The 24,624-nt window shown below is 50.8% G+C and overlaps 1 protein-coding gene across 1 annotated transcript; it reads left to right on the top strand.

The window, feature by feature from the left end:
• The first annotated feature begins 931 nt into the window (after nt 1-931).
• LOC136996645 (olfactory receptor 4E1-like) lies at nt 932-1,867 on the top strand. The gene has a single exon (XM_067317533.1). It carries the CDS (start codon nt 932-934, stop codon nt 1,865-1,867), a length of 936 nt encoding a protein of 311 aa, XP_067173634.1.
• The last annotated feature ends 22,757 nt before the right edge of the window (nt 1,868-24,624 follow it).

The following is a 24,624-nucleotide window of genomic DNA, read 5'->3' as shown; positions in this document are numbered from 1 at the left end:
AGGAACACTGGAATATGGAATGGGCAGAGCTATTCAAGGTCACTGAATTTGTGACTGCAGGTGTTGCATTGCTTGATCCCTCATAAATACATCAGCTATCAAGCAGCTGAGGTTTCTGACTGGCTCCTGACTGAAAAGCAGGTGAATCTGTTCTCCCCAAGCAAGGTTGCAGCTGGGAAAGAGAACTCCGCACTCAAATGAATTTGCAGAAAGCTACCTAGCAGGAAAAGGTGGTGTCATACCACATTTGGAGACTGTGCTGGGTGTTCTTACTTTTGGGAGGAGGTTGGAAAACCAGGCAAGACTCAGCAAACAGCAGCAACAAGTATCTAAGGTCGTAAAAATGATCTTTTAGTGAAAGCCTAAATCCCCAGTCTATGAGATCTATGAAGAAGTTAGCAGTGACTTCCCTGAAGTCTATTCAGATGTCATCTCACTAAACTGCAATGCCCAACACAGAAGTCTTCCACTAATCATTTGGTTTCCTCTACAGTGAAGGAAGAGGAATAACTGCAGGCACAGATTCATCCCTTTTATGTCTGACAATTGCAGACAGGTAGCTTAAACTAGACACCTGGAATCAGGAAAGATGGATCCTAGGTACATTCTGCCAGGAGGTAAATCTTCCTGCAACTTGATAGCTCCTGAGTAAGTCAGAGAAGTAAGTCAGCTTGCATTGCATTGTCTGGAAACTGAAGAAAGCCCACAGTCTCCTTTGGAAACCTGTTCCAGTACTCGCTTGTCCTTCAAGCTTGAATACTTCTGTTAATATTAGGCATCACCTTTTGGGTGAAACTGTTAGGCTGTTCTGTCTTTATTCCTCCATATAGCTCAAGTTTGTATGATTGTCATCATGTTCTGTCCTCTCATACCATAAATTTAATTCTCCTTTCACCGTGTCCTTTCTCCTAGGTGCAACGCAGCAGTAAACATGGTGTGGCAGAATCACACTAGAGTGAGTGAGTTCTTCCTCTCGGGCCTCACCACCAACCATGCTGTAGAGCTGGCCCTCTTCACCTTCTTCGTGGTCATCTACATGCTGATTATTTTGGGCAACATGCTCATCATCTTCACGATTGCACATGACCAGCGTCTGCACAGTCCCATGTACTTCTTCCTCAGCAACCTCTCTGTCATTGACGTCTGCCACTCCTCAGTGGTGATGCCCAAGATGCTGGCTGACTTCCTGGTAGACAAGAAGAGCATCTCCTTTGAGGAGTGTGTGGCACAGATGTTCTTCCTCCACCTCTTTGCCTGCACAGAGATCTTTCTCCTCACCATCATGGCCTATGATCGCTACCTAGCCATCTGCAACCCCATGCATTATGGCACCATCATGAGCCGGAAGAGGTGCCTCCAGCTGGCCACAGTCATGTGGATGGGAGGGCTGATACATTCTGTGTCCCTCACTGCCCTGACCCTCAATCTCCCATACTGTGGTCCCAGTGCCATTGACAACTTCTTTTGCGATGTCCCTTTGGTCATTAAGTTGGCCTGCACAAACACCCATATCTTAGAAATGCTCCTTGTCTCCAACTCAGGCCTCATCTCTGTGGTCTGCTTCCTGGTGCTGGTGACTTCCTATGTGGTCATTTTGGTCTCACTAAGGAACCATCTCTCGGAAGGGCAACACAAGGCATTATCTACCTGTGCTGCTCACCTGACAGTGGTGACACTTTTCCTGGGACACTGCATTTTCATCTATCTCAGGCCAGCCAAGAGTTTAGCTGCAGACAAAGTCGTGTCAGTTTTCTTCACGGCCATTACCCCTCTGATGAACCCCATTATCTATACCTTTAGGAATGAGGACATGAAAAATGCTTTGAGAAAGCTATGCAGGCGGCAGATTGATTCCCAAGACAAGTGACACTGTTGGGAGTGAACGGAAGGCTGCCAATCCCTGTGTACTGTCTGTCCCTATCCCCTCCCTCCAGGGTATTTTCTGGGCATGTATCTTCAGATTTTGACTTCTCTGCACCCTTAGCACTGAGGTGAAATCAAACAATGGCACTGGCTCTCATCCACAACAAGTTCTTTGAGGGATGCTTTAAGCTCATTTATCAGAGGGAAAGTTTTGAAATAGAAATGCCAAGGATATTCTAGATTGCTATGCTCTAAGGACCCAGCTCCTTTGGGCTCTTCATCTAAGCAGCCTAAGTGTATTTTGCAGGAACACTTCTTCCATTCTAAGGAAAATTATCCCTTCACCCTACGTACTCCTAGAAGAAGTTAATGCTTTAGCAAACACAAGACTACTCATTTGGTTTCCTCCTCTGGCCTGTGTAGTTAGGCTGAATTTGAGAGTTTCAAACTTGTCCTCATTCAGATAAGGATTTCATGGATGTACAGGTTTTGTGCAGACAGATATTTTTAGCCCAAACCCTACTGCCTCTCTTTCCCTGCATGCAGCAGGACAGATCTTTTCTTTACTCAGGATGTTGCTAAATAAGCAGGTGAAGGCAGATCGGAGCTCTTTGCCCTTTTTCAGCAGGGTGTCTGAATCAAATGATACTTTTAGCTTAGATACATCTACTTATCTATTTTCCATATGGCTGCGCAAATGTGTTAGCACAACTTTGGGTGCAGCTTATGATTTGGAACAAGGAGCGAGGAGAGATAGAAACTCCCAAGTCTCCACTGCCATCAGGGAAAGGAGCAGATAGACACATGCTATGCAGACAGATGATGGTACTGTAGCATCAGCTGAGGAAGCTCACAGTCCTTGTCCTCTGGGCCACAGGCAAACTCCTCTCTGGGGCAAAAGCATTGCACATATTCCTCCCGTGACAAATTGCCAAGGACCATAGTGGGGTTTTGCTTGCATGCTTTTAGACTGAGGTAGCTGACCAATGTTAATGCTTAGCTCTTGCAAAACAGCCTCCTTCATCAAGAGACATAAGAAAACAAAGAATACTGCCCTCACAGCCAGTGGCTTTCCTTTGCTAGCCAGAGGAAATCAGCGGGAAGAGAACCTGTCTGATGGGCAAATGACTAAAGTTCAGCAGTCTCCCACTGTTCCCCACTGCTCCTAATCTGTGGAATTTCATCTTAGGCTAAAGAAAATACTGAGAGAGAATGGGGCATTATATCCTCCCGCAGCCAGATCTTTATGCAGTGCTGCACATTTAGAGGGCTCCTGAGAACCTCTTGGGTTATGCTGAAGGAGGTAAGGGGTTTTTTGGTCTCTTGATCAAGAACAAAGCTCCAGCACAGATGCTTTTTACAGTGTCCAAAGGTACTTTGGAGGCCAGACTAGCTTCTGCCTGCTCCCAGCCCTTCTCAGCTGTATTTCTTGTAGCACATTAAAGCACTTTGCATGTGAGTGAGAGATTTCCCTTGCTCTGGTGCTGCTGTAAGTCTACACCACCTCACCCGAGAGCTGGAGCAATTCATGAGCCAGCTGTGCTGACCCCATACTTTCAAAGAGCTCACAGTCTACTTCTACGGGGTAGGGATTGGTCCCTGCCCTGCCACCATTTAATTCCCACTCTTGCTCTGCCTCCATCATATGAATTACGACTGGTTAGAATAGCTAGTTCCTCTAAGTCCTGCTGTAAATCTTTCACTAAGGTTTTTTTCTGCTTCATGAACAGGCAGTGTACATCCAAATTAACAACGGTCTGATGGGGGGATGCAAGCCTCAGTGTCTGCCTCTGCTGTCAGGAGGGCACATGTAATGATCTCGTTGCCAGCAGGAGGGCAGGTACAAAGTCTGCACATGCTGCGGGTGGCTGCGTCCCTACCATGTCCATTACGGACACAACTGGCCTTTGAAAGCCAGCATGACCCAAGGAGGAGAAGCAATCTAGGAACTCATCACGAGGTCAGCTCATGTTCATGGGCCCAAATCAGTCAGTGAAGCAGGCAAGCTCTAGGCCCAGGAGGGTAGGAGGGGTTCACAGGTGTCTGGGGATGGTGCTTGTTGTGGGAAGAGGTGTGTGCTCCATGCCTGCCCCATCTCCCCCAACTCCTTCCTCTGCCCTTTGGATCCCTGCCCAGGGGGTTCTGGGATGGGGAGGAGAGTGCCACACACTGTCTCATTCTCCATGCAGTGGGGCTACACCGCAGGCATCCCAGCAGCAGGGAGGGTGGGGACGGGCACAGCTCCAACCATCTATTCCACCATTGCCAAGCAATGGGGAACAGAGATGGCCCCCATGATGCCATATTCCTACAGTGGTCCTTTGCCTTTTTCAAAGCACGGTCTTTGGTCGCCAGTGCACAGGTTTTGATTTTCTCCAGGATCACCACACTGAAAGTGTTAAGTGCTCATCTGAGTGGTGGCAAACAAAGCACTACAGCAGATGAGGGCCCTTGCGGTTAAGGCACATTTCCACATTTAAGGTTAATTCCTTCTCATTTCTGCAATTCAGAGGTTTCAGGTTTGTGAACCAGAGAAGAGGACCAGGTTCACCTCATTATCATTGTTAATTTGATCCAGCACTGATTTCCAATTGTTTATGTACAGGTTCTGTGTGTCAGCGTTAGTGGCTAAGATGCCAGTTCTACATGTCCCCAGTGATTCTTTCCTTCTGCTCCAAGGACAGCTGTGGCAGAAACCTCCAGTGGCTCCTTCTAGCTGTGAAATGTGGCTGTGTTTAGAACCTTTTGATAGGAATGGAAAACATTTGATTTCCCATGTACTAAGAAGGCGGCATTAAGCTTGAGCTCTGCAAGAAAGAGGTGTTTTAATCTGGAGTGCATATTTATGACAAAGTCCTGCTTTCTGGGAACACGCTTTCCTTCCTCTTTCTTTCCTTCCCATATATTTCATTCCTTTGTCCATGTAAGATTCCCAGGCCATCCAGAACATCCACTGAAATACCAGAAAGAGCGGTCTTGGGAAACTGTGCTTTAAAAAGCCAAATGCCCCTACCTTGCTTCAGATGGAGAAGGGGGCCAAACCTCAACAAGATGAAAAGTCCTCTGAGCTTGTCACGCAGCCTGCATACCTGTTTTCAAGCTTGGGACAATTCATTTTCTGGAAACAGTTTCAATGAAGCGGTGTTGGCTTCCAATAGCTCATTGGGCCAGATGTTCAACACCCACAATCCCATGGGCTCTGATGAGAGATATCAATGACCCCTTATGGGCATAGCTCCAAAACATCTTCTGGTCCTTGCTTCCTTTGGCACTGATGGCCTTTGGGGTGGCTCTGAGCTAGTGCTGTCAGGGTTGGCTGTGTCCAGCTGCAGCCCTGCAGCAGGTGCACTGGGATGTCACAGCTGTCATTGTTGTCATATTCAGCAGGGACACATCGGTTCACTGCTGAAAGGCTGCTGAAAGGCTGCTGAAGGAGCTAGAGTGGGGTGCTGTGAGGTGGAGGAGGGAGCAGTGGGTCTTGGGGAGAGAATGTAATGATGCTGCAAGTGGCCTGGGAGAAGTTTGCTTTGCAGTCCTGCCACACACACACGCCTTTATTTTCCTTCAGGTAGAAAAGGAATTCCCACAAGAAAATCCCTCCAGGACCCCATCAGGAGTCCTCATGGTTGAGACCACAGACCAGACAGGATGCGTATGAGTATGGAAATTGAGTATGACAAGAAGGGAAGAAAGCCTTCCAAATGAAGCCTCACGTTCAATCACAGAATGGTAACTTGACCATTGCCTCTCTGTTTTTTTTTTCTGTGGAAGCCAGTGAGAGTAGGATGCTGAATGAAGACTCTGTGCCAACGTCTGGAAGGCCACAGAAGGAGGAAAGTCCCCAAGCCTTTCCCTTTCTGGCTTGGTGTTTCTTCTCTACTGACCACTGTCCAGGGTCAGTGCAGCTGGCTGTGTGTGGGTGGATATGGGCACTGGGGAGCTCCAAACTCCTTATGGTATGGGGGAGGAAGCAGGGGAGGCAGCTGGGAGAGCATGAAAGGGAGGGCTGTGCAGATGGATGAAGTTAGCTGCTTGTTAGTGACTTGATCTGGGAATCTGTTGCATAACTCTCTGTTTGTCTATCTTCTTTCCCCTTGATGTAGCATCCTGGGACAATGAAGGAGCCAAGGGGATTATGAAAGGAGGCATATGTGCCAATCCCATGGCACCAGACTTGATGGCTCTGCATGTGCTGGACAGCTGGCTGATGTCATTGCAAGCCCACCCTCAATCATCTTGGAAAGACAAGAGTGATCAGGAAGGTTCCTGATGCTTGCTAAAAGGCCCATGTCATCCCCATTTGAAAGAAGGGCATCAAGGGAGATCCAGGGAACTAGAGGCCTGCCAGCCTTACCTCAGTTCCTGGGAAGGTTTTGGAGCAAATGTTCATGGAAGTCATTCCTAAACACAGGAGGGACAAGAATGAGATTAGTGAGCCAGTATGGATGACCAAGGCGATGATTGTCCCAGTTGCTCACCTTACTTTGACTTTTTTCACTCCAGGTCTCCCTCACTTTACAGCACCGTCTCCATGCCCATTGGGTGTTGCCTGAAAAACAAAGCTATGGGCTTCTGCAATTTGCTGGTGTCTGAGCTCCCCAACAAGCCATTTGGCTTCTTTCCAAGCCCTGCTAATGCTCCTCAGTCACCTAAGATGTTCCAGTCCCAAACTTGCTTGTGTCCTCAAATTCATGCTATATCCCAGCAGTGAACTGCACATCCTTCTTCTTAAACATGACCACCGCATGCTCTGTGTTCTCCATCCTGCCTGTACCAGCCACATTCCTACATGCACACAGCTCTTTTCCTGCACTCCTATCCCAGCCCTACACAGTGGCAAACACTGCCTCTCAGCTGTGACCCATTGGCCCCTCAGAAGAAGCCTTGGACTTCCTGGCATTTTCTGGTGCTTATTACAACTTCTCTGGCTTCCTCCAGAGATCTTAGGAGGGGACAGTTTGCTGTTGGTTCTACTAAGGTTCTTTATGACAATCTTTTATGAAATGTTTGCATTTTTATGATTTCTGTGCATGCATGTGTGTGTGTGTGTGTGTGTGTGTGTGTGCAGGGACTGGGGGGGTGGTGCACAAGGGGAAGGGTAGTCACAGAAAAGCACCAAGTAAACTACATCAGGCACTGACTGGGCTGCCAAGAAGAACCATCTGAGATATCCCCAGGCCTGAGGCTTCAGGGCAAGACTTCTCTCCATAGAAGCGGACCCAGCCTCTGACACTCTCTAGAGAGGGAAATCAGCAGTGTCCATGCCATCTGAACACTCAAGGGGTGGGTTTTGAGTTCTGAGATCACCCTTCTTCTGACCCATTTTAGATATGTACTTCAGGATGGGGAACCATGCCTCGTATTGGTCATGCTGATAACATTGGCATTGCCTACTCAAGGTGCCGCACTACCATTCAGAGGGACCTCGACAGGCTGGAGAGGTGGGCGGAGAGGAACCTCGTGAAGTTCAACAAAGGCAAGGGCAGGGTCCTGCCCCTGGGGAGGAATAACCCCATGCACTAGGACAGGTTGGGGGTTGACCTGCTGGAAAGCATCTCAGCAGAGAAGGACCTGGGAGTGCTGGTGGACCGTGAACCAGCAATGTGCCTGGTGGCAAAGGTGGCAATGGTATCCTGAGCATCATAGCAGCAGGTAACGTTGCCAGCAGGCGGAGGGAGGTGATCCTCCCCCTCTACTCAGCCCTGCTGAGGCCACAGCTGCAGTACTGTATCCAGTTCTGGGCTCCCCCATACAAGAGAGACATAGGGCAACTGGAACAACTCCAGCAAAGGGCTACTAAGATGATTAGGGGACTGGAGCATTTCTCATATGAGGAAAGACTGAGAGAGCTGAGCCTGTTCAGCCTGGAGAAGAGAAGACTGAGAGGGGAATCTTATCAGTGTGTATTAGTATCTGAAGGTAGGGTGTCAAGAGGATGGGGCCAGACTCTTTTCAGTGGTGCCCAGAGACAGGACGCGAGGCAACAGGCACAAACTGAAACACAGACAGTTCCATCTGAACATGAGGAAAAAATCTTTTATTGTTAGGGTGACAGAGCACTGGAAGAGGTTGCCCAGAGAGGCTGTGGAGTCTCCTTCTCTGGAGATATTCAAAACACGCCTGGACAGGATCCAGTGCAACGTGCTGTAGGTGACCCTGCTTGAGCAGGGGGGTTGGACTAGATGATCTCCAGAGGTCCCTTCCAACCTCAACCATTCTGTGATTCTGGGAAGCTTTACACATTTTCTCGACCAAGAATGGAAGAATCACACCCGGCACTTGGAAAGGGGTGAAGTTGTGGGATACATGGTTTACTTTAGAAGGCATTCAGTATGCTTGCAATACAAAAAAGGTTGTGAAGGCGAATGGGCATGAAAGAAACATCCAATGGAGCTGCACAGAAGGAGGATGGAGCTGTACATAATATGAGGTGATACAAATCAGATCAGCACGTAGAGAAGACTTCTGCAGGAAAGGCTTTGTGAGGGATTACTGTAACTTTACTCAACTTAAAAATAAAGGGTAGACAGTGTGATAAAGTGATGAGGAAGTGTCCTAGAGAAAAAAGAGCTGGGCGGAGAGGAGGTTGTAGAGGTTTGAGGTAGTCCTTTCAGGATCTAAGCAGGGTGTAGTTTGGAGTCAAAGAAAAATTCAGAAGCTCTCAAGGAAGTCTTGGAATTAGTGCTACTAACCACTACAAGAACAGCACAACGCTCTAATAGAATTCTTCTTTTTCTTCTTCTTTTTCTTCTTCTTCTTCTTCTTCTTCTTCTTCTTCTTCTTGACGATGATAAACTAAAATTCTTTAATTTTATTCCTGACAGTCTCTTATTTCACAAATTAGCTACAACTTCTCAATATTTAACCTCTTTCTTACATAAGGTTTCAGAACAGCACTTCCCCTCCCCCCCCCAAATCTTTGTTTGATGTACACTGGCATAACGCTATGGCACTCCAAGTGCCTTACCCCCACCACCACACAGAGGCACAAGTCACAGGCATATTCCTACAATGCTTCTACAGGCAGGGCTCTGAGGGCTCAGACTTTCTGAGGATAACCATGCCAAGAGAAGGTGAGGTAGCTCAGAGTGGCTTCCCATTGGCTTATTTTAGATCTTTTCCGTGGTTGGAATTCATCCTGCCTAATTTTAAGAGTGGGATTAGGTCAACCAAATTTAATGATTTCTATTTATGTGGCTATTTATCAAACACCCCCTCCATGTGTGACTCTTTTGAGACACTGCATCTGTGAGCTGCAACTCCCTCCAGCAGAACATTTCCTGGAACCAAATCTCTCACTTCCTGCTTGATGATGGCATTAGCCAACTGTCTATAATACAAATGTGGGCTCCAGATGAACTCCACCCCAAGCCTTACAGAAACATTTGGATTCAGAGAGTGCAGAGGTGCCTAAGGGAGGTCTTCACATCACTCAAATGTGCTTCCTAGCCTGGGATTTTCAGCTTTATATATGTTGAATAGAGGGACACGGTCATCTGCTGAGGGGGAAGTGGAAAGCCCTGCTTAGAAACCTGGCTACTGCCTGGTGCAGGTTCAGTGGATCTCCCTCCAGAATCAGAAAGCTTGATTCAGTGACAAAGCCCAAGGAAAGTGGGAGGGCACATGCCTGCCCACCCTTGCTCCAGTGGGTAGCACCTCGAATATGACAGGAATCCAACTGGAGAGGACACCACCCTACCTGAACACTCTACAGCCCCAAGCCCTCTATGACAGTGAGCAAAGAAGAGCTGACCTGCTGGCAGCCCTCTCTGACACAACCCAAGTGGCCTCATCGGTTGGGGAAAACAAACGTTCAAGTCGTGAGCCAGCTCAGGTGGCCAGCATAGCTCCTGAGGAGGGACCAGCAGCAGGCACTGCATATGGGTGTGAATCAGCATCTCCAAGAGAGTGTCCACTACAGCATGAACATTGGCACCCCTACACTCCCACGATGGGGAGCAGAGAAGCACTGACCTGCCAGAGGGCTCCCGGAACGCCTCAGCAGACTGTGTGGGTGGGTATAGATCGGCATGCAGGAGAGGTTACGTCTCTGGCCTCAGCACCTGCACTGCCACATTCCCTGTGACAGGGAACCAGTCAAGGTCTTTGAAGCCTGTGGTGGCTGGTGGAGGTGCACAGGGCACCACCAGCCATCTGCATTCAAATGGCATGAACTGGAACTGGCATTGGGCCTTCCCATGCTGCAGTGTCCAGCTTAACCCTCTTGCAAGTGGGCAACAGCTGCTGGAACCTGCCACTGGCTCGGGATCTCCATGGTTCCTGATACCTGGCAGAGACTTGTGGAGCTGCCAGAGAGCTACTGGGAGACTCCTGCACCAAACGGGAAAGAAAAAAGGTTTTCTAAAGAACCAGTTTAGGAGCTGCCCCTACCTGCCCTTGGGAGCTGCCCTACCCTTTTCTCATGAGCCAGCCACATGTGCTGGAGGTGCCCGGGAGTGCTGCTTTGGAACACAGCAGTTGATCACCCTCTGGCCTATGGACGTACAGCTACGTCCAAGGAGTCTGGAGAGCTGAAGAACAGCGGCCCCTCCCACCAGCAAGGAGCTCAACAGTGGCTTCTACCCATTGTATCTCATCCTCCACCATGCACCGTGACAAAGAGTGTGGCTCTGTCTTCTTGGTGACCTCTTGGTAAGCATCCAAAGGCTGCTGTCAGGTCCCCCTGAAGCCTTCCCTTCTCCAGGCTGAACAATCCCAGCCTCCTCAGCCTCTCCTCATAGGATAAGTGCTTCAGCCCTAGACCATCTGGGTAGCCCTCCACTGAACTCGTCCAAGTTTCTCCACATCTCCCCCTGTATGGAGGGGTGTGTGTGTGTGTGTGTGTGTGTGTGTGAGAGAGAGAGAGAGAGAGAGAGAGCAAAACTGGATGCAGTATCTAGATACAGACTAGCAAGTACTGAATAGAGGTGGATAATCACTTCCCTTGGTCTCCTGGCTGTGCTTCTGTTAATACAGCCCTGCATGCTGTTGGCCTTCTTTGCTGCCAGAGTACGCTGCAGGCTCACGTTCAGCTCACACTCGGCCAGGATCCCCCCGTCCCTTTTCTGCAGAGCAGCTCCCCAGACAGGCAGTCGCATGCCTGTATTGTGGGAGGGATTCTTCCTTCCCAAGGTCAGGACTTTGCATTTGTCCTTGCTGAAGTATGCTTTAACACACCTAACACCAGACTCAGCACTACATTCAGCAGAAAATGTAAGCACCTCTAGGCACACAGCATTTTTCAGGTGCCAAAGAGAAGTACTTCTTCCTGTAAATCTCCATTCATCTTTCTTTTATTGATTTCAGTAAGGAAAAAAAAATCATGTATAGTGATGTAATTAACCCACTTAACCCTTAATGGTCTTTAAATACTTCTGGATTTTATTGGATCTGCAAAGGATCTTAGGCATACTAGAATGTACGGATATGTTTAATTTGTCACTATGGATCATTCCCTGTTTTGCTCTGGAGTCCAGTTTTCCTGACCATCCACACTGCAAGGGTTCTAGACTGTGCTGGGAATGATTTTGTCACTTCACTACTTCTCTCTCCAGAGATGATTTGGTGTTAGGTGAGTGCAGAGACCAAGCAGCTGGCCAGATGGGATTTTGTTTCGTCTCTTTATCCAACTCAGTCCTCCACCAATGCTCCAGAAGGTATCATAACTCAATTACGCTCATGCCGTGACTTACTGAGCCTGAACATTCAACCATTTTTTTTCAGCCTACTTATCCACCCATTTAGATGGTAAGGACCTTCTGTGGGTACAAGAATATTGTGGCAGATGGTGTTAAAAGCCTTACTAAAGTCAAGGTAGTTGACATCTACTGTTCTTCTCTCATCCAGAAATCCAGTCATTTCGTCATAGAAGGCAATCACAGAATCACAGAATCACAGAATGGTTGAGGCTGGAAGCAGGGTCACCTAGAACACATTGTGCAGGATTGAGTCCAGATGAGTTTGGAATATCTCCAGAGAAGGAGACTCCACAAGCTCTCTGGGAAACCTGGTCCAGTGCTCTGTTGCCCTCACAGTGAGGAAGTTTCTCCTCATATTGAGATGGAACTGTCTGTGTTTCAGTTTGTGCCCGTTGCCTCATGTCCTGTCTCTGGGCACTACTGAAAAGAGTCTGGTCCCATCCTCTTGACACCCTCCCTTTAGATACCTGTATACATTGATAAGATACCCTCTCAGCCTTCTCTTCTCCAGGCTGAACAGGCCCAGCTCTCTCAGCCTTTCCTCATGAGAGATGCTCCAGTCCCCTAATCATCTTTGGAGCCCTTCACTGGACTCTCTCCAGTAGTGCCATGTCTCTCTTGTATTGGGCAGCCCAGAACTGGACACAGTACTCCAGATGTGAATGAGGTTGGCTGAGCATGATCTACCCCAGGTAAATCCATGCTGTCTGTTCCCAGTCACTTTCTCCTTTGTGTACTCTCAAATGTGATTCAACAGGACACGCTCTATGACAAACCCCTCACCAAAGTGTGGTTAAACAGCCTTTAGTTCCCTTGATCATTCTTTTGGGCCTTTTTGAAGATGAATGACACATGCTCTTTTGGCCACTTGTCAGGTACCCCCCCCCAATCTCCATGACCTTTCAAAGGTGATACAGAGCATCCTCACTATGTCTTCGGCCTATTCTCTCAGCACCCTTGGAAGCAACCTCTTGTTCCCATGGACTCTTCAGGGCTAAGTTCACTCAGTCAGCCTCTGACTTGATCATCATCCACTGCTGGTTATTTTCTTCCTCTCTTCCTTGCTTGCCTCTGCACCAAACCTCTAACAAACACCCCAAATGCGACTAAGTCCCATTAGAACTGAGTAGACCTCATGACCGTTCCAAAGGTGGACCCGTGCACTGTGACTTCCCACAGCCTTCTGGAGTCAGGTAGGCCAGCTTACCATTCAAAATCCTGAAGCTGCGTAGACCAGCAGGCTGCTATGAAGATGGCCTCCTGGACCTGGGTAGACCTGCTCACCACTCTGAGGAAAGTCTCCCAGAGCTGGGGAGATCTGCTCACTACACTGAAATCCTGGAGCCAGGTGTGACATGCCACTAGAGGGGCATCCGGGTTTCACTTGGATTCCAGGGTTAGTTGTGCTGAACTCGAGAGATCATCATTTGTCAAGTGTGAGAATTTATTAAAGATAAGAGGCTATAACAAAGATAAAAGTATAGTAAAGCTGAAACTATAACAGAACTGAATATATATACACATATGAGCTTTACAGTTCAATCATGGATGCATGATACAATGATGACTCTCACCATTTCCTCGAGGGCCACCCCTCTGGTATAGTTTTCCCCAGATTCTCTAACAATGGGTGCACAGTACAGTGACTGCTCTCACACCTTTTGGGCACCCTTCTGGTCTAATTTTCCCCGGTTTCTCCTCACCACGCTGTTGACATCAGGGGTATTCCCATTGATGGGTGGGTCCTAGGTCCACAGGCCAGCTGAGAGTGGGTTCCAGTCCACAACAAACATATGTGGCTTCCTCTCTTTTATAGCCAGTGTCGCAGGCAGGGGAGGTTATTAGTATTCTATTCTTACCACTCCAACGGTTTCTTGTCAGAGGTTCTCTTAACTCCAGAAGAGTAACCTTGAGAGACATCCCAACTCAAGAGGAGATTCACCGCCGTGCAGCCTGCTGCCGTGCAGGAGAGCTCAACGGGCTTTAGCCTGCAGCGCTATTTATGGGCATAGAGTTTGACTAATGGTCATACAATATTTGGTGTGGAGATGTACTTTTTTTGCTGACCTCATGCCGTGTTGGGGAAAATATACCCTTTTTTGCTGATCTCATGCCCATTTCTGGCCTCATCAGTTGCAACCAGTATCACCTAGTTCCTCCTGGTCAGCCCTGGGTGCTGTCAGTTATTTGCGGTCAGCTGGGGCCTGAGATGGATGGGGTGGGGGGGCAGAGTAGTTGTGCTCCACCACACTTTGGGCCCCAGATGGGGCGGGGGGAGGTAGTTGCGCTCCACCACAGCCAGTCAAAACAATGCCAGCCCACAGGTATACAAAAGCAGTATGTCAATAACAGTGTGCATCTCAACAGGTAGCCTCCTGCTCAGCCCACAGCACTGCTCAGTGGGTAACAATGCGCCCATTAACAGGTCGTTCTGAGGGGAATGGCTCCACAGCACTGAGATGTTTTTGGTGTGGGTCTGCCCTGTCACTTCTCCTTTGTCTGGACTTGTCAATCATGGGGTCGCGAGAAGGTGTGCATCCAGGCTGCAGCAACCCCACAGTGTCGTGGCTCCAGTCATGGTGCACCTGGGGTTCATTGACTCTTGGGGAACACCCCAGAGCAAACCCCTCTTCTAGGGGCTGCACCATCCAGAGTCCCATGCTTGCTTGTGTGGCGCCTGTCACCCGGTAGATTTGATGACTATTTCTAATTGCCAGAGCTCTGTAGACTAGCTGACTGCTCCAGAAAACCAAGCTGGGTAGACTTTCTGGCTGCCCTGAAGATGGCCTCCTGAAGCTGGGTAGATCAGCTGACCGTTCCAAAGTCCTGGAGCTGGATAGACCAATTGGCTGCTCTGCAGGCAGCCTCCCAGAGCCACTTAGACTGCCTGCCTGCTCCAACGAAAGCCTCCTGGACCTGGATAGAGTGTCTGGCTGCTGCAAGGCAAATGCAGCAGGCTGGCCACTCCCAGGGAGTTCCCCAACCATTTTTTGTTTCCTTGGAGGATTTTATTTTCTCTCTCTTCCCTTTTTCTTGCTTTCTTTGCTTTGCTTTCTATTTTGTTTTCTTTTCCTTTTTTTTTTCCCTGTTTTCTCCTTGGTTTCATTTTGCCTCCCCCCAGCCCTCCCCTTTCTCCTGCCCCAAGCTCCCTGGGAGACCCACTTACTGCTTCACAAACAAAACAACACACTGTCCTACAGAAGGGAAAGGTGCTGTTTATTAATCTACACTCTTTCTCTAATTGCTCACTGTTTTCTTTTTCTTTTCTTTTCTTTTATTATTTTTTTTTTATTTTTCTCTGTTGCTGTTCCTTCACTTTGGGGCCCAGATGTCACTTAGGGCTGAGGAAGAATCCCTGACCTCAGGCTGCCTGGCACCCCGAGGCAGCAGGGGGCCCAGGCAAGCCCTCACCACCCCGCAGCCCTTCTCTCACTGCACAGGAGGAAGGCAGCTGTGGCTGCATGGGGCTGATCAGGCGTGGCTCACCAGGATCTGTGAGCTTTCCAGGGAAGGAGATTCCATGCACGTCATCTGCCTCTGTCTCCCCTATACACCGTCCAGCCATCAAGCACTTTGGGAGACGCACTTATTACCAAGCCCAGAATGTGTGGGAAGGAAAGAAAAGATAAAAGAGACTGGTACTTGACCCCAATGCCTCCCCCTTGCTCAGCATTCTCCCAAACCACCACAGGAGTAGGGTAGCACCAGGCCCAGGGGTGGGGCAGGCGGTTTGCCATCAAGACAAGTTCTACCCAGCTCATGAGTCTTAAGCATCAGGGGCCAGGCCTGCCCACCTGCTGAAACTGTGTGGAAATGGCTGGCTGGCTGCCACCCATGCTCGCCCATCTGCCATGGCAGAGTCAGCAGAGTGATGCCAGGTCTACCCCACAACCTGCAGAGGGTGAGGGGCATGCTAGAGCTGGACCCAGTGACCATCACACTAGGGGAGGCTGAGGGTTGCAGCTGACTTTTCAAGCTCTCAGGTCAACTAGCTCCTGAGCAGGGGAGGTAAAGAATAAAAACAAGATGGGAGCTGGACCCCTCCTGATGCAAGAAAGGGCCTCCTGCTTGCACCCTCCCCCTCCACCGCTGCAGCCCTCACCACTGTTATAGGTAAACGCGACAAATTGACAGCCACTTGGGCCGGGTTGCATAAATTCCAATTTAATAGAATAATTGAGCAAGTCACAAGTAAGCAAAACAGCACTGGGCGGCCGGGGAGTCTCCTGCTCCACCAACGGCGCGCGCAATCCCCCGCTCACAGTCCCCTTATATGCCTGTAACTTCTGTGGTTGCGCTGGCTGTTGCTGGGGGGGTCGGGATGAAAGCTGGCGTCTTCCTCTGCATTGTACGTGGTGCCCTTCAGGTTGCGCGCATACATTTCACAATGCAATATCGCTCTGCTGTCTCAGTACAATCATTGTGGTGATAGCCGGTACTTAGCGCCTAGTTTCATGATAAAATCACTTCGCGAGTTGATGTAACAAATTATCACCTATCACACCACCAGTGGTGGCAGGGAGGATTGGCTGTGCAGGAACTGAAGGGAAGGCCACCCAGCTACCCAGCATGTGCTGGGGGCCAAACCCCCACCCTGCCTCAGATGACCAGCAAAATCTTGTGTCAAGGACCACCTCCGCTATGTACAAAACCCTGACCCAGAATCAGGTCATCTATGAATGATTTAGAAGCAGATTCCCCACTAACATATGGATCACAATGAGTGAAAGGTCATGCCACATCTGTCTGCACTCCGGTCCCAACAATGAGCAGCACGTCACACCGAGAAGTGACTATCCTTTGCTCAGCACTCATTAGACCACACCCAGATACAGCATCCAGTTTTGTGCCTTCAATAAAAGAAAGACATCAATACACCAGAGTGAGTTCAGCAGAGGACCATCAAGACAGTAAGGAACTGGAGCACCTGCCCTCTGAGAAGAGGTTAGGAAGATGGGCTTATTGAGCCTGGAGAAGGGAAGGCTTCAGGGGCATGTCATAGCATTCCTCCATTGCAAACTTACCATGAATAAAGAGCCAGGCTCCTCACAGTGATGCATGGCAGAAGAATGAGAGAGAATGGATATGAGCTCAACCAAAAGCAATTCCAGCTATGCATAAGGAAAAAGAAAAATCACTGAGGCACCTCTACTCTGTGGTATCACTATGTGTAGGGGGATTCTGACTTGGAGGTATATCCCACACTCCAGTGGCTACTCGGCCAAGCACATACAGCAACTGTCTGAAGAACTGTGAGGACCCACATTCATGGTCTGTACGCATACTGAAAATCAAGATCAAGTGAGCTTTTGCCCTTCTGCTCCACGGGAGATTTCTGTCCTCCCTGAGCTCACCTTAGGATACCTGCATTATGGTTTGACGCCCCAGTCAAACTCGCCACCTGACACTGTCCCACAAGCACGTAACACCACTCGCAGGCATCAGCGGCAGGAGTTGGGCACTATGTGCCAGAAGTGAGAGCACCCTGCCTCACTGCGTAAGCAAAAAGTGATAGGAGTAGTGGTGTTTCACTGATGGCCAGGGCGTGGTTCTCACATGCAGAGCTCCCACTGTTCTACACCTCTCATGTCTCTTCACAGTGCCAGACTAGAGACAAGCTTAATGGAGTCTTCTTTCCCCACTGCTTTCACCAAGCCAGTTCCCTTGGCTGTGGTGCCACCTAAGAATGTCAAGGCCCTGAGTGCACTAACAGACCTTAGGTGCCCTGACTAGGCTCACCTGCGACATCCACCAATTCCCTCTGACCAGGGGCTCAATTTCATTTCAGGCTGGGGTTCTGCGATTGTGCCTGAGCTAGGTATTAAGTATGTCTGCTCCTGTATGTGGTGCTACAGGACTTGGCAGTGTTGGTGAGGCCATTGCCTGGCCTGTGCTGTGGCCCTCCTTGACTCCTGGCTTGCCTTCTCTTAGGGTAAAGCCCCACTCTTGCTGCTCCCTGAGAGTTAGCTCAGGCCACCTCAGCCCTAAGCCGAGCACCGTGATGCCTGGCCCTAGAGTTGCATTGGGACCGGTCCCCCACAGTGGTCCTGCAGTCCCACAGTGACTTCTGAGTCCTCCAGGAGGCTGTGCTCAGCATGCAGAGGCAGATAACAGCCCTCCAGGCTGCATTAGCTTCCCCTGTGCCCAGAGCATCCCCTGCTCCTCAGCTCCCTGCTTCCTCTAATGATGCTTGAGCAAGGGAATGGGGGTTCACCAGTAAGACCTTCCTAATGCTCCCTGCTTCCTCAGAGCCCTTCCCAACACATATCAGCTGCTCGGCTGCCCTCATCTCCTGGCTCTTCAGGACGGCTCTAGACTGGGTTTCCCCCTGTATGGAGTGCAATAACCCTATAGTACCCTGAGAACCTGCTTGTGTCTCTGGGCTGGTCTTTGAGGACAGCAATTGTGCAGCTGTGGCTGAGCTTGCCTTGCTGGAGCTCTGGCAGGGGACTCACTCAGCTGCTGACTATCCACTACAAATGAGGAAGCTGTCTGTGGCAGCTGGGTGGGGAGAATGGCCAGGATGGATCCTCCCCAGAGCCTGAGGCAGCTCTCAGACCTGCCTCTTTCTGTGGACAGGCACCTCATGGAATGCCTGCGAGTGTGGTGGGACCCTTGGGGGAGCCCAGCCATGCTTTTCCTCACCTCCTCCCCCTCACCACTCCTTACTGCACCAGCAAATCTCCTGCTCCTACTGGTGCCAAGGGAGTGTGGTTGCAGGTGTACACCCTAGAGCTGCACCTCACCGTACCCCTTATCATTGCCCTCCCTCATGGGCACACAATCCAAACCACTGCTCTGGTGGACTCGGGGGGTTGCCACACTCCTGTGGCCTCTGAGTTTGTCCAGAGTGCCCACATCCTTATCCAGCTCCTGCTGACCCCAACCACAGTCACTCTAGTAGATGGGAGGAGTACCCAAGAGGGCAGGGGGAAGTGTGGGAGGTGGGGCAATTACCCATGATTCTGTTCCCTCGACCACAGCTATGACACCTGGACACTCTGAGATTGTTGTCCTTCCCCATCCTGCATACACCCATCTCTCCAGTCATCTTTGGGTTGCCCTGGTTACAGAAGCACAACCCTAGAATTGACTGGAAATTGGCATCCTTGTACTTCCCTGCAGGAGAGCATTACTCAGAAGGTGAGGGTAGGAGCCAGCCTGGAGATCCTCATGGAACTGTTCTCCAGATACAGCATCCCACAGGGGTGTTTCTAGAAAGTCTCATGTTCCTGGTGCCACACCACACCGACAGTTGTCTTGCTGCTTGGCTGCTGTGACTGTGTTTGAAGGGAGCTGTTTCTGGTGACCTCCTGTCATGCAGGAACCAAGCAGTGGAACTGCACAAGAGTGGTACCCAGTACAGCAACCCTGCATCCTAGTGGTGCCCTCATCACAGCACAGCCTCAGCACCAAGGTGTCCGCCTCGCTGCAGCTGCCACCGGTGTGACAGCCTGCAGCTCTGACTCCCCCAGCTCTCAAGACTATACCTCTGCTGGATCTCCCTGACAATGCTTCTAGGGGAGTGCAACAACTGTGTGGACATCTTCAGAAAGAATGCTGCAGAAACTCTACCACCTCACTTCCTCTGTGACTGTCCTCATGCCAGGGAAGGAAGTGCCCTTCAGATGCATCTATACCTCATCATGCCCTGGGTTAACAGTCCTTGAGGCGAACCATCTGGAGTACAGGTTCACCTATCCTTCCAGCTCCCCAGGGGGGAGAGGGGGAAGGGGGACAGGGACTATATACGTGTGTGTATATATATATATATATATATATATACAGTAGGCGGCCCGTCTGCCCTGGTGTGTGTGTATATATACACACATATATATATATATATAAAGAACTGGCACCCCCTGTCTCTCTTCACAGCTCTCTGAATGCCTACAGGGGACTCGCTGGTTCATCAAGCTGGACCTGTAAGAGGGAAAAGACTTTGCTCCAAATCCTCCTCCTTATGGAATGGAAAAGGGCCTTTGGCACCACATAAGGCCACAAGGAGTATCTGGGGATGCTGTTAGCCTCTGCAATGTGCCAGCCACTTCCCAGCATGTTGTCAATGATGTGCTGAAGGAATTGCTTGATGACTCTGCTCTGGCATGACTGCCCTGTGCCCTCCTGAGCTGGCAGCCCCCTGCTACTGCGCAAGGGAGGCAGCTGCTTTTTTTTTTTTTTTTTTTTGCATTTGCATTTGCATTTGCATTTGCTGCCTTCCATGGGCAGTTCTGACAGAAGGATTTGCCTCCTGCAGTTCCCAGAACAGCTCTGCTCTGCCAGAGGACTTCTTTTGGTGGACACCAGAAGGTGCACAAGCACCCTCTGTGTAACTGAGATGGGCACTGACCGGAGCCCCACTCCTAGTCCACCGAGATCCCAGCTGGCCTTTCATTGGAGAAGCAGCTACCTGAGACCAAGCCGCAGGGGCCACCATCTCCCGGAGGTGGAGAGACAGTAGGTAGGGACATTGGGAATCTTGTTAATCCATTCATGTGCCTCACTAATTAGATGATGAGACATTTAGCTATTTATTGAACCACAGAATTTCTATGGTACCTTTTCCGAGTTGGGCTTGGTAGGCGGCCCGTCTGCCCTGGTCAAATTCGGTGAAGATTGTCTTCGGCCGTTCATGCCGACGGTCTAGCGCCCGCTGGGGTTGCACTGAGGCATCACCACCTCAGGGCCACAACGCACAGGCTTCAATATGAAGGATGCAAAATGGCGTTTATTGAGTGCTGCCCCACGCTTATATTGAGCCCTGCTTCGTCTACGTCATTACACTCCACGTCACATTGTGCAATCTTCCGCCACGCCTACTGTTATGCCTACCAACCCACATCTCCCCCCCTTTTTAGAACGTTTCCTCGCGCACGATAAGTTGGTACATTCGTCTCTCATGGCGGGCTGCAAATTGCATGCGAGCGTGTCGGATACAGAAGCTTAAGATTGGCAAGCCGCAGCACACATCGAAAAGGACAGCGAGTGCTACCAAGCCAAGCATTATAAGCCATTTCCAGTTAAACCATGACAGAATCCATCCCCAGACACTCGCGGCCAAATTGTCTAGCCAGGCCCACCCAATGGGGTTATCTGAGACCACGGTCACCAGCCCTTCCCCCGCCCTTCGAAGGATTGCGTTCCTGGCCGTAATTTTCGAATAGTCTTCTGAGGACAGGCAGCAGAATATGAGGTTCGCGAATTGCGCTGACGCTCATCCATCTTGCACCAGGATGTCATACAGGATGTGGATGGCCTCCTGATGAGCTCTCAATAGGCGTTCTAGCTCCTCTGTGGTAGAGGTCAGGGTGCTCACAACTTCCCTGACCGCTGCGTTCATCTGGGCCAGGTTACACGCCAAGTCACGGAGGGCCACCGAGTTCGCGAGGGTTCCTATGCTGGGACTGAAAATGACAGTTAGTACCCCCGTAGTTCCTCGCCATGAAGGGTACCAGAGTGTGGTTCCGGAGCAATTTCTGGCCTCTGGGTTGGTTACTCCTCCATCCGGAAGGGTCTCGAAAAGCGCTCTATGTGCCCGGCTACCTGTGAACAGCCCCAGCGCTGTGAGTGTGCCAAAGGTACATAGGCCGTACTCCTTATCCTTATAAACACATTTGTGGGTTAGATTGCCGCAGAGTAGCACAAAAGGGTGCCGCAGGCAAATCCCCACACCCCAGTGGATCTCTACCCACTCCACTAACAGCCCCGCTAATCCTGTGAACATGCCGTCTTGTTGATGGATCCTCCCCCCGCCGTGGTGTACTTACAACCTCCCATCGTACTGTTCATGGCACAGGTCACATTATCTCCAACCACCTCGGGGTCTAACATCAGGGAGTCGTTCGTTACTAGTGCGACCGGCGGCTCCCGGCCCTTGTGCACAATACCGGCTGGAACACCAAGCATGCCGGACCGTCTTCTGACCCAGTGTTGGAGCTTATCGGGATGTAGTAGTGCTTGGCCTTATGTGCCTTCGCCCAGGCCCTCCAGTATGAGTCAGCTACTCCTGGTGTGGGGCCCTCTGCCAACAGCAGTATGGCCATGAAGGTAAGAAGCAGGCTCCCCCTCTGCGGCTCGTCGCGCCATGATCCTGTGGTGAGGAAGGAATGCACTGGGGGGGGGGGGGGTCGTTAGTTACATTTTTGGGTGACCGCGTCTCTCCTTAGCTCAGGCCTTATACATTTCATCGGCACCCATCTTATCTGCTCTTCCCTCTTTACTGCCGCGTATCCCCTCCCCTGCGTCACTAGCTCCCAGCCTACCTCCCATTCCTCTTCTCCTGGGAACCGCACCCGCACCGGGGGTCCCTGCGGGGGGGCCACATGCCCCCAGTGCCTCTGCACCGGTTCTGTACGACCCTCGCCCCGGCAGTGATGGTTCAGGACGTACAGGGCGCGGTGCAATAGTATGCCCTGCTTGTCAGGCGGGATTCCCCCTGAACACCCTTCCGCCTCTGCTAAGATTTTGATCTTCCTCTTTAGGGTCTGGTTTGCCCTTTCCACTATGGCCTGCCCAGTCGGGTTATACGGCAGTCCTTTTACTAGGGCGATCCCCCATCGTTGCGCCCACAGACTGGTACTGTGCGCTGCGAAGCAGGGGCCATTGTCCGTTTTTATCTTTTCAGGCAGGCCAAGCCACGCAATTGCAGCAGCCCAGTGCTGCTGAATAGCTCTTGCCGTTTGTTTCCGATGCTGTGTTGCAATGATAATAGTGCTGCAGGTGTCGATAGTCACGGCCAGCCAGGGCTGCGGTCTGAACTCTGGGAAAAACGTAAAGTCGGTCTGCCAGATTTCATTTCTCTGCAGCCCTTGTGGGTTCACCCCTGCCCCCCATAGTGGCGTCCTTTGGCAGTGTGGGCACGTCGCCACCACCTCCCGGGCTTTTGCCAGCGGGATGTTACACTGCTTAGCTAGTGCACACGGCCCTAGATGCAAGAAGTCGTGTAAGTCCTTCGCCTTAGTCATCACCCAGATTCCCTTCGCGGCCTTGTCTGCACGGTCATTTCCTTCGTAAAAGTATCCCGGCAGGGACATGTGCCTATTCACATGCATGATCATGCAGGACGCTGACCGGGACTGTAGTGCCTCCTCTAGCATTATGCTAATTTCGCTTCCTGCAAACCCGGGGTATGCCATTTTCTGCAGCAGTTTGTAGACGAAAATGGAGTCCGTAGTGACATTCACATGCTCCTGTGTGGTAAGTCCCAATGCCATACACACGGCTTTCGCTTCCAACCACTGCACGCTGGCAGATTGCTGCCATGTGACTCGGTGCCACTGCCCCTCAGAACACCACGCGACCGCTGCCATTGCGGTCTGTGAAGATGCGTCGGTGAAGAATGTTGGTCCTGGCTGCGGGTGTGGCAGCACTCGCAGGCTAACCTCTGGCATGCATTGTTGTAAGTTTTCTAGCAGGACGTGGGTCTTGCTGTGCGCTAGTTTCCCCGAAAATGTGTGCAATGCGAGGGCAACCTCCTCATCTTGCGCGAAGTGCATGTCCCACACCGCCTTCGTTATCGCGCTATCAATAATATCAGGGTCCCGGCCGAAGTGACGGCAACAAGCCCTTCGTGCCTTGGTTATCATTCTTGCGGTTGCCGTAGGGATGGGCAGGAACGCAGTGTTAATCTGGTTGGAGAACAGCCATAACAGAACTTGCATCTGTGCTTCAGAACCCTGTACCAAGGCTCCTACCAGACCTGCTCTAGTGGCCTTTATCAGTGCCACTATGTGTTTTCCCGGGTCCCACCTTCCAAGAGCAGCTGCAGCGATTCTTGCCTCAATTCAGTGCAGACTCTCCTGCGCCTCTGGCGCGAGCTCCCTCTTCTCCCACGGGGCTTTCCCTTTCAGCATTTCGTACAGCGGGGCCATCTCCTGCAGTGTGATGCCTGCCAGGGGTCTCAGCCATTGTAAGGTGCCCACCAACTTTTGGACGTCGTGCAGGGTGGTTATCTTTGGCCTTAACCTGACTGGTAGCGGGTGCACTGTGGTGGGCAGGATGCGGCACCCCAGGTATTCTATACTGTCCCCTCGCTGTACTTTAGCCTCTGCTATTTGGAGGCTTGCCTCCGCCAGCCTCTCCCTGACTTCCACAATCACCTTTTCTAGAAGTTCTGCTTCCGCTGCGGCCAGCAGTATGTCATCCATGTAATGGATCACCCGTACCTCAGGGTGGCGGATGCGTACCGGCTCTAAGGCTCTGGCTACATACGTCTGGCATATGGCCGGTGAGTTTTTCATGCCCTGAGGGAGCACCGTCCATTGGTATCTTTTAGCGGGCACGTCCTGGTTTGTCTGAGGCACCGTGAAGGCAAATCTACAGTGGTCCTCGGGGTGAAGGGGAATCGAAAAAAAGCAATCCTTTATATCAAGTGCCGCAGTTGGCCACTTCCTCGGGATCGTCGAAGTCAGTGGAAGTCCTGGCTGAAAAGATCCCATTCCCTGCATCTGGTCGTTGAGGGCTCGGAGGTCGTGGAGAAGGCGGTATTTTCCAGATGCTTTCTTCATAATCACAAATATGGGAGTATTCCAAGGACTATAGCTTTCCTGTAGATGGCCTGCTCGTAGTTCTCGAGCTACTATTTCTCTAGTGGCTTCTAGTTTATCTTTTGGGAGGGGCCACTGCTCAATCCAAATGGGGTTGTCCGATTTCCATGTGATCTTTAAGCCGCTTCCGGCAGTGGCCCTCACACTAAATTTGTTATCTTCAATCGCATCTGCATCATAGCGTCTCTGCCTAACAGGGAGTCCGGGATCGTCATCACGTAGGGCCTGATCCTTGCAATTAAGTCCTCCCCGTTGTCGTCCGGCAGATGCAGAGTCACCTCGAGCGCGCTTCTGAATGCGTTGGTCACCCCCCCTACCCCTGTGATGTAGCCCGCATCCTCGAGAGGCCATTGGGGGGGCCATTGGGCGAGAGCTATGCAGGTCACATCCGTGCCCGAGTCCGCGAGCATGTCCATTTGTATCTGGCCTGCCTTTTCTCGTCCACTTAGGCTTAGTCGGGCGCGCAGGACCGGTCGGCTTCCTAGCCTTACTGCCAGGGCCACCGAGGGTCCTGACCG

This window comes from Apteryx mantelli, unplaced genomic scaffold (assembly GCF_036417845.1).
Source record: "Apteryx mantelli isolate bAptMan1 unplaced genomic scaffold, bAptMan1.hap1 HAP1_SCAFFOLD_63, whole genome shotgun sequence".
NCBI classification, from domain to species: domain Eukaryota; kingdom Metazoa; phylum Chordata; class Aves; order Apterygiformes; family Apterygidae; genus Apteryx; species Apteryx mantelli.
Note: the sequence above shows the minus strand (reverse complement) of the source record. Positions and strands in the feature narration are given on the sequence as shown.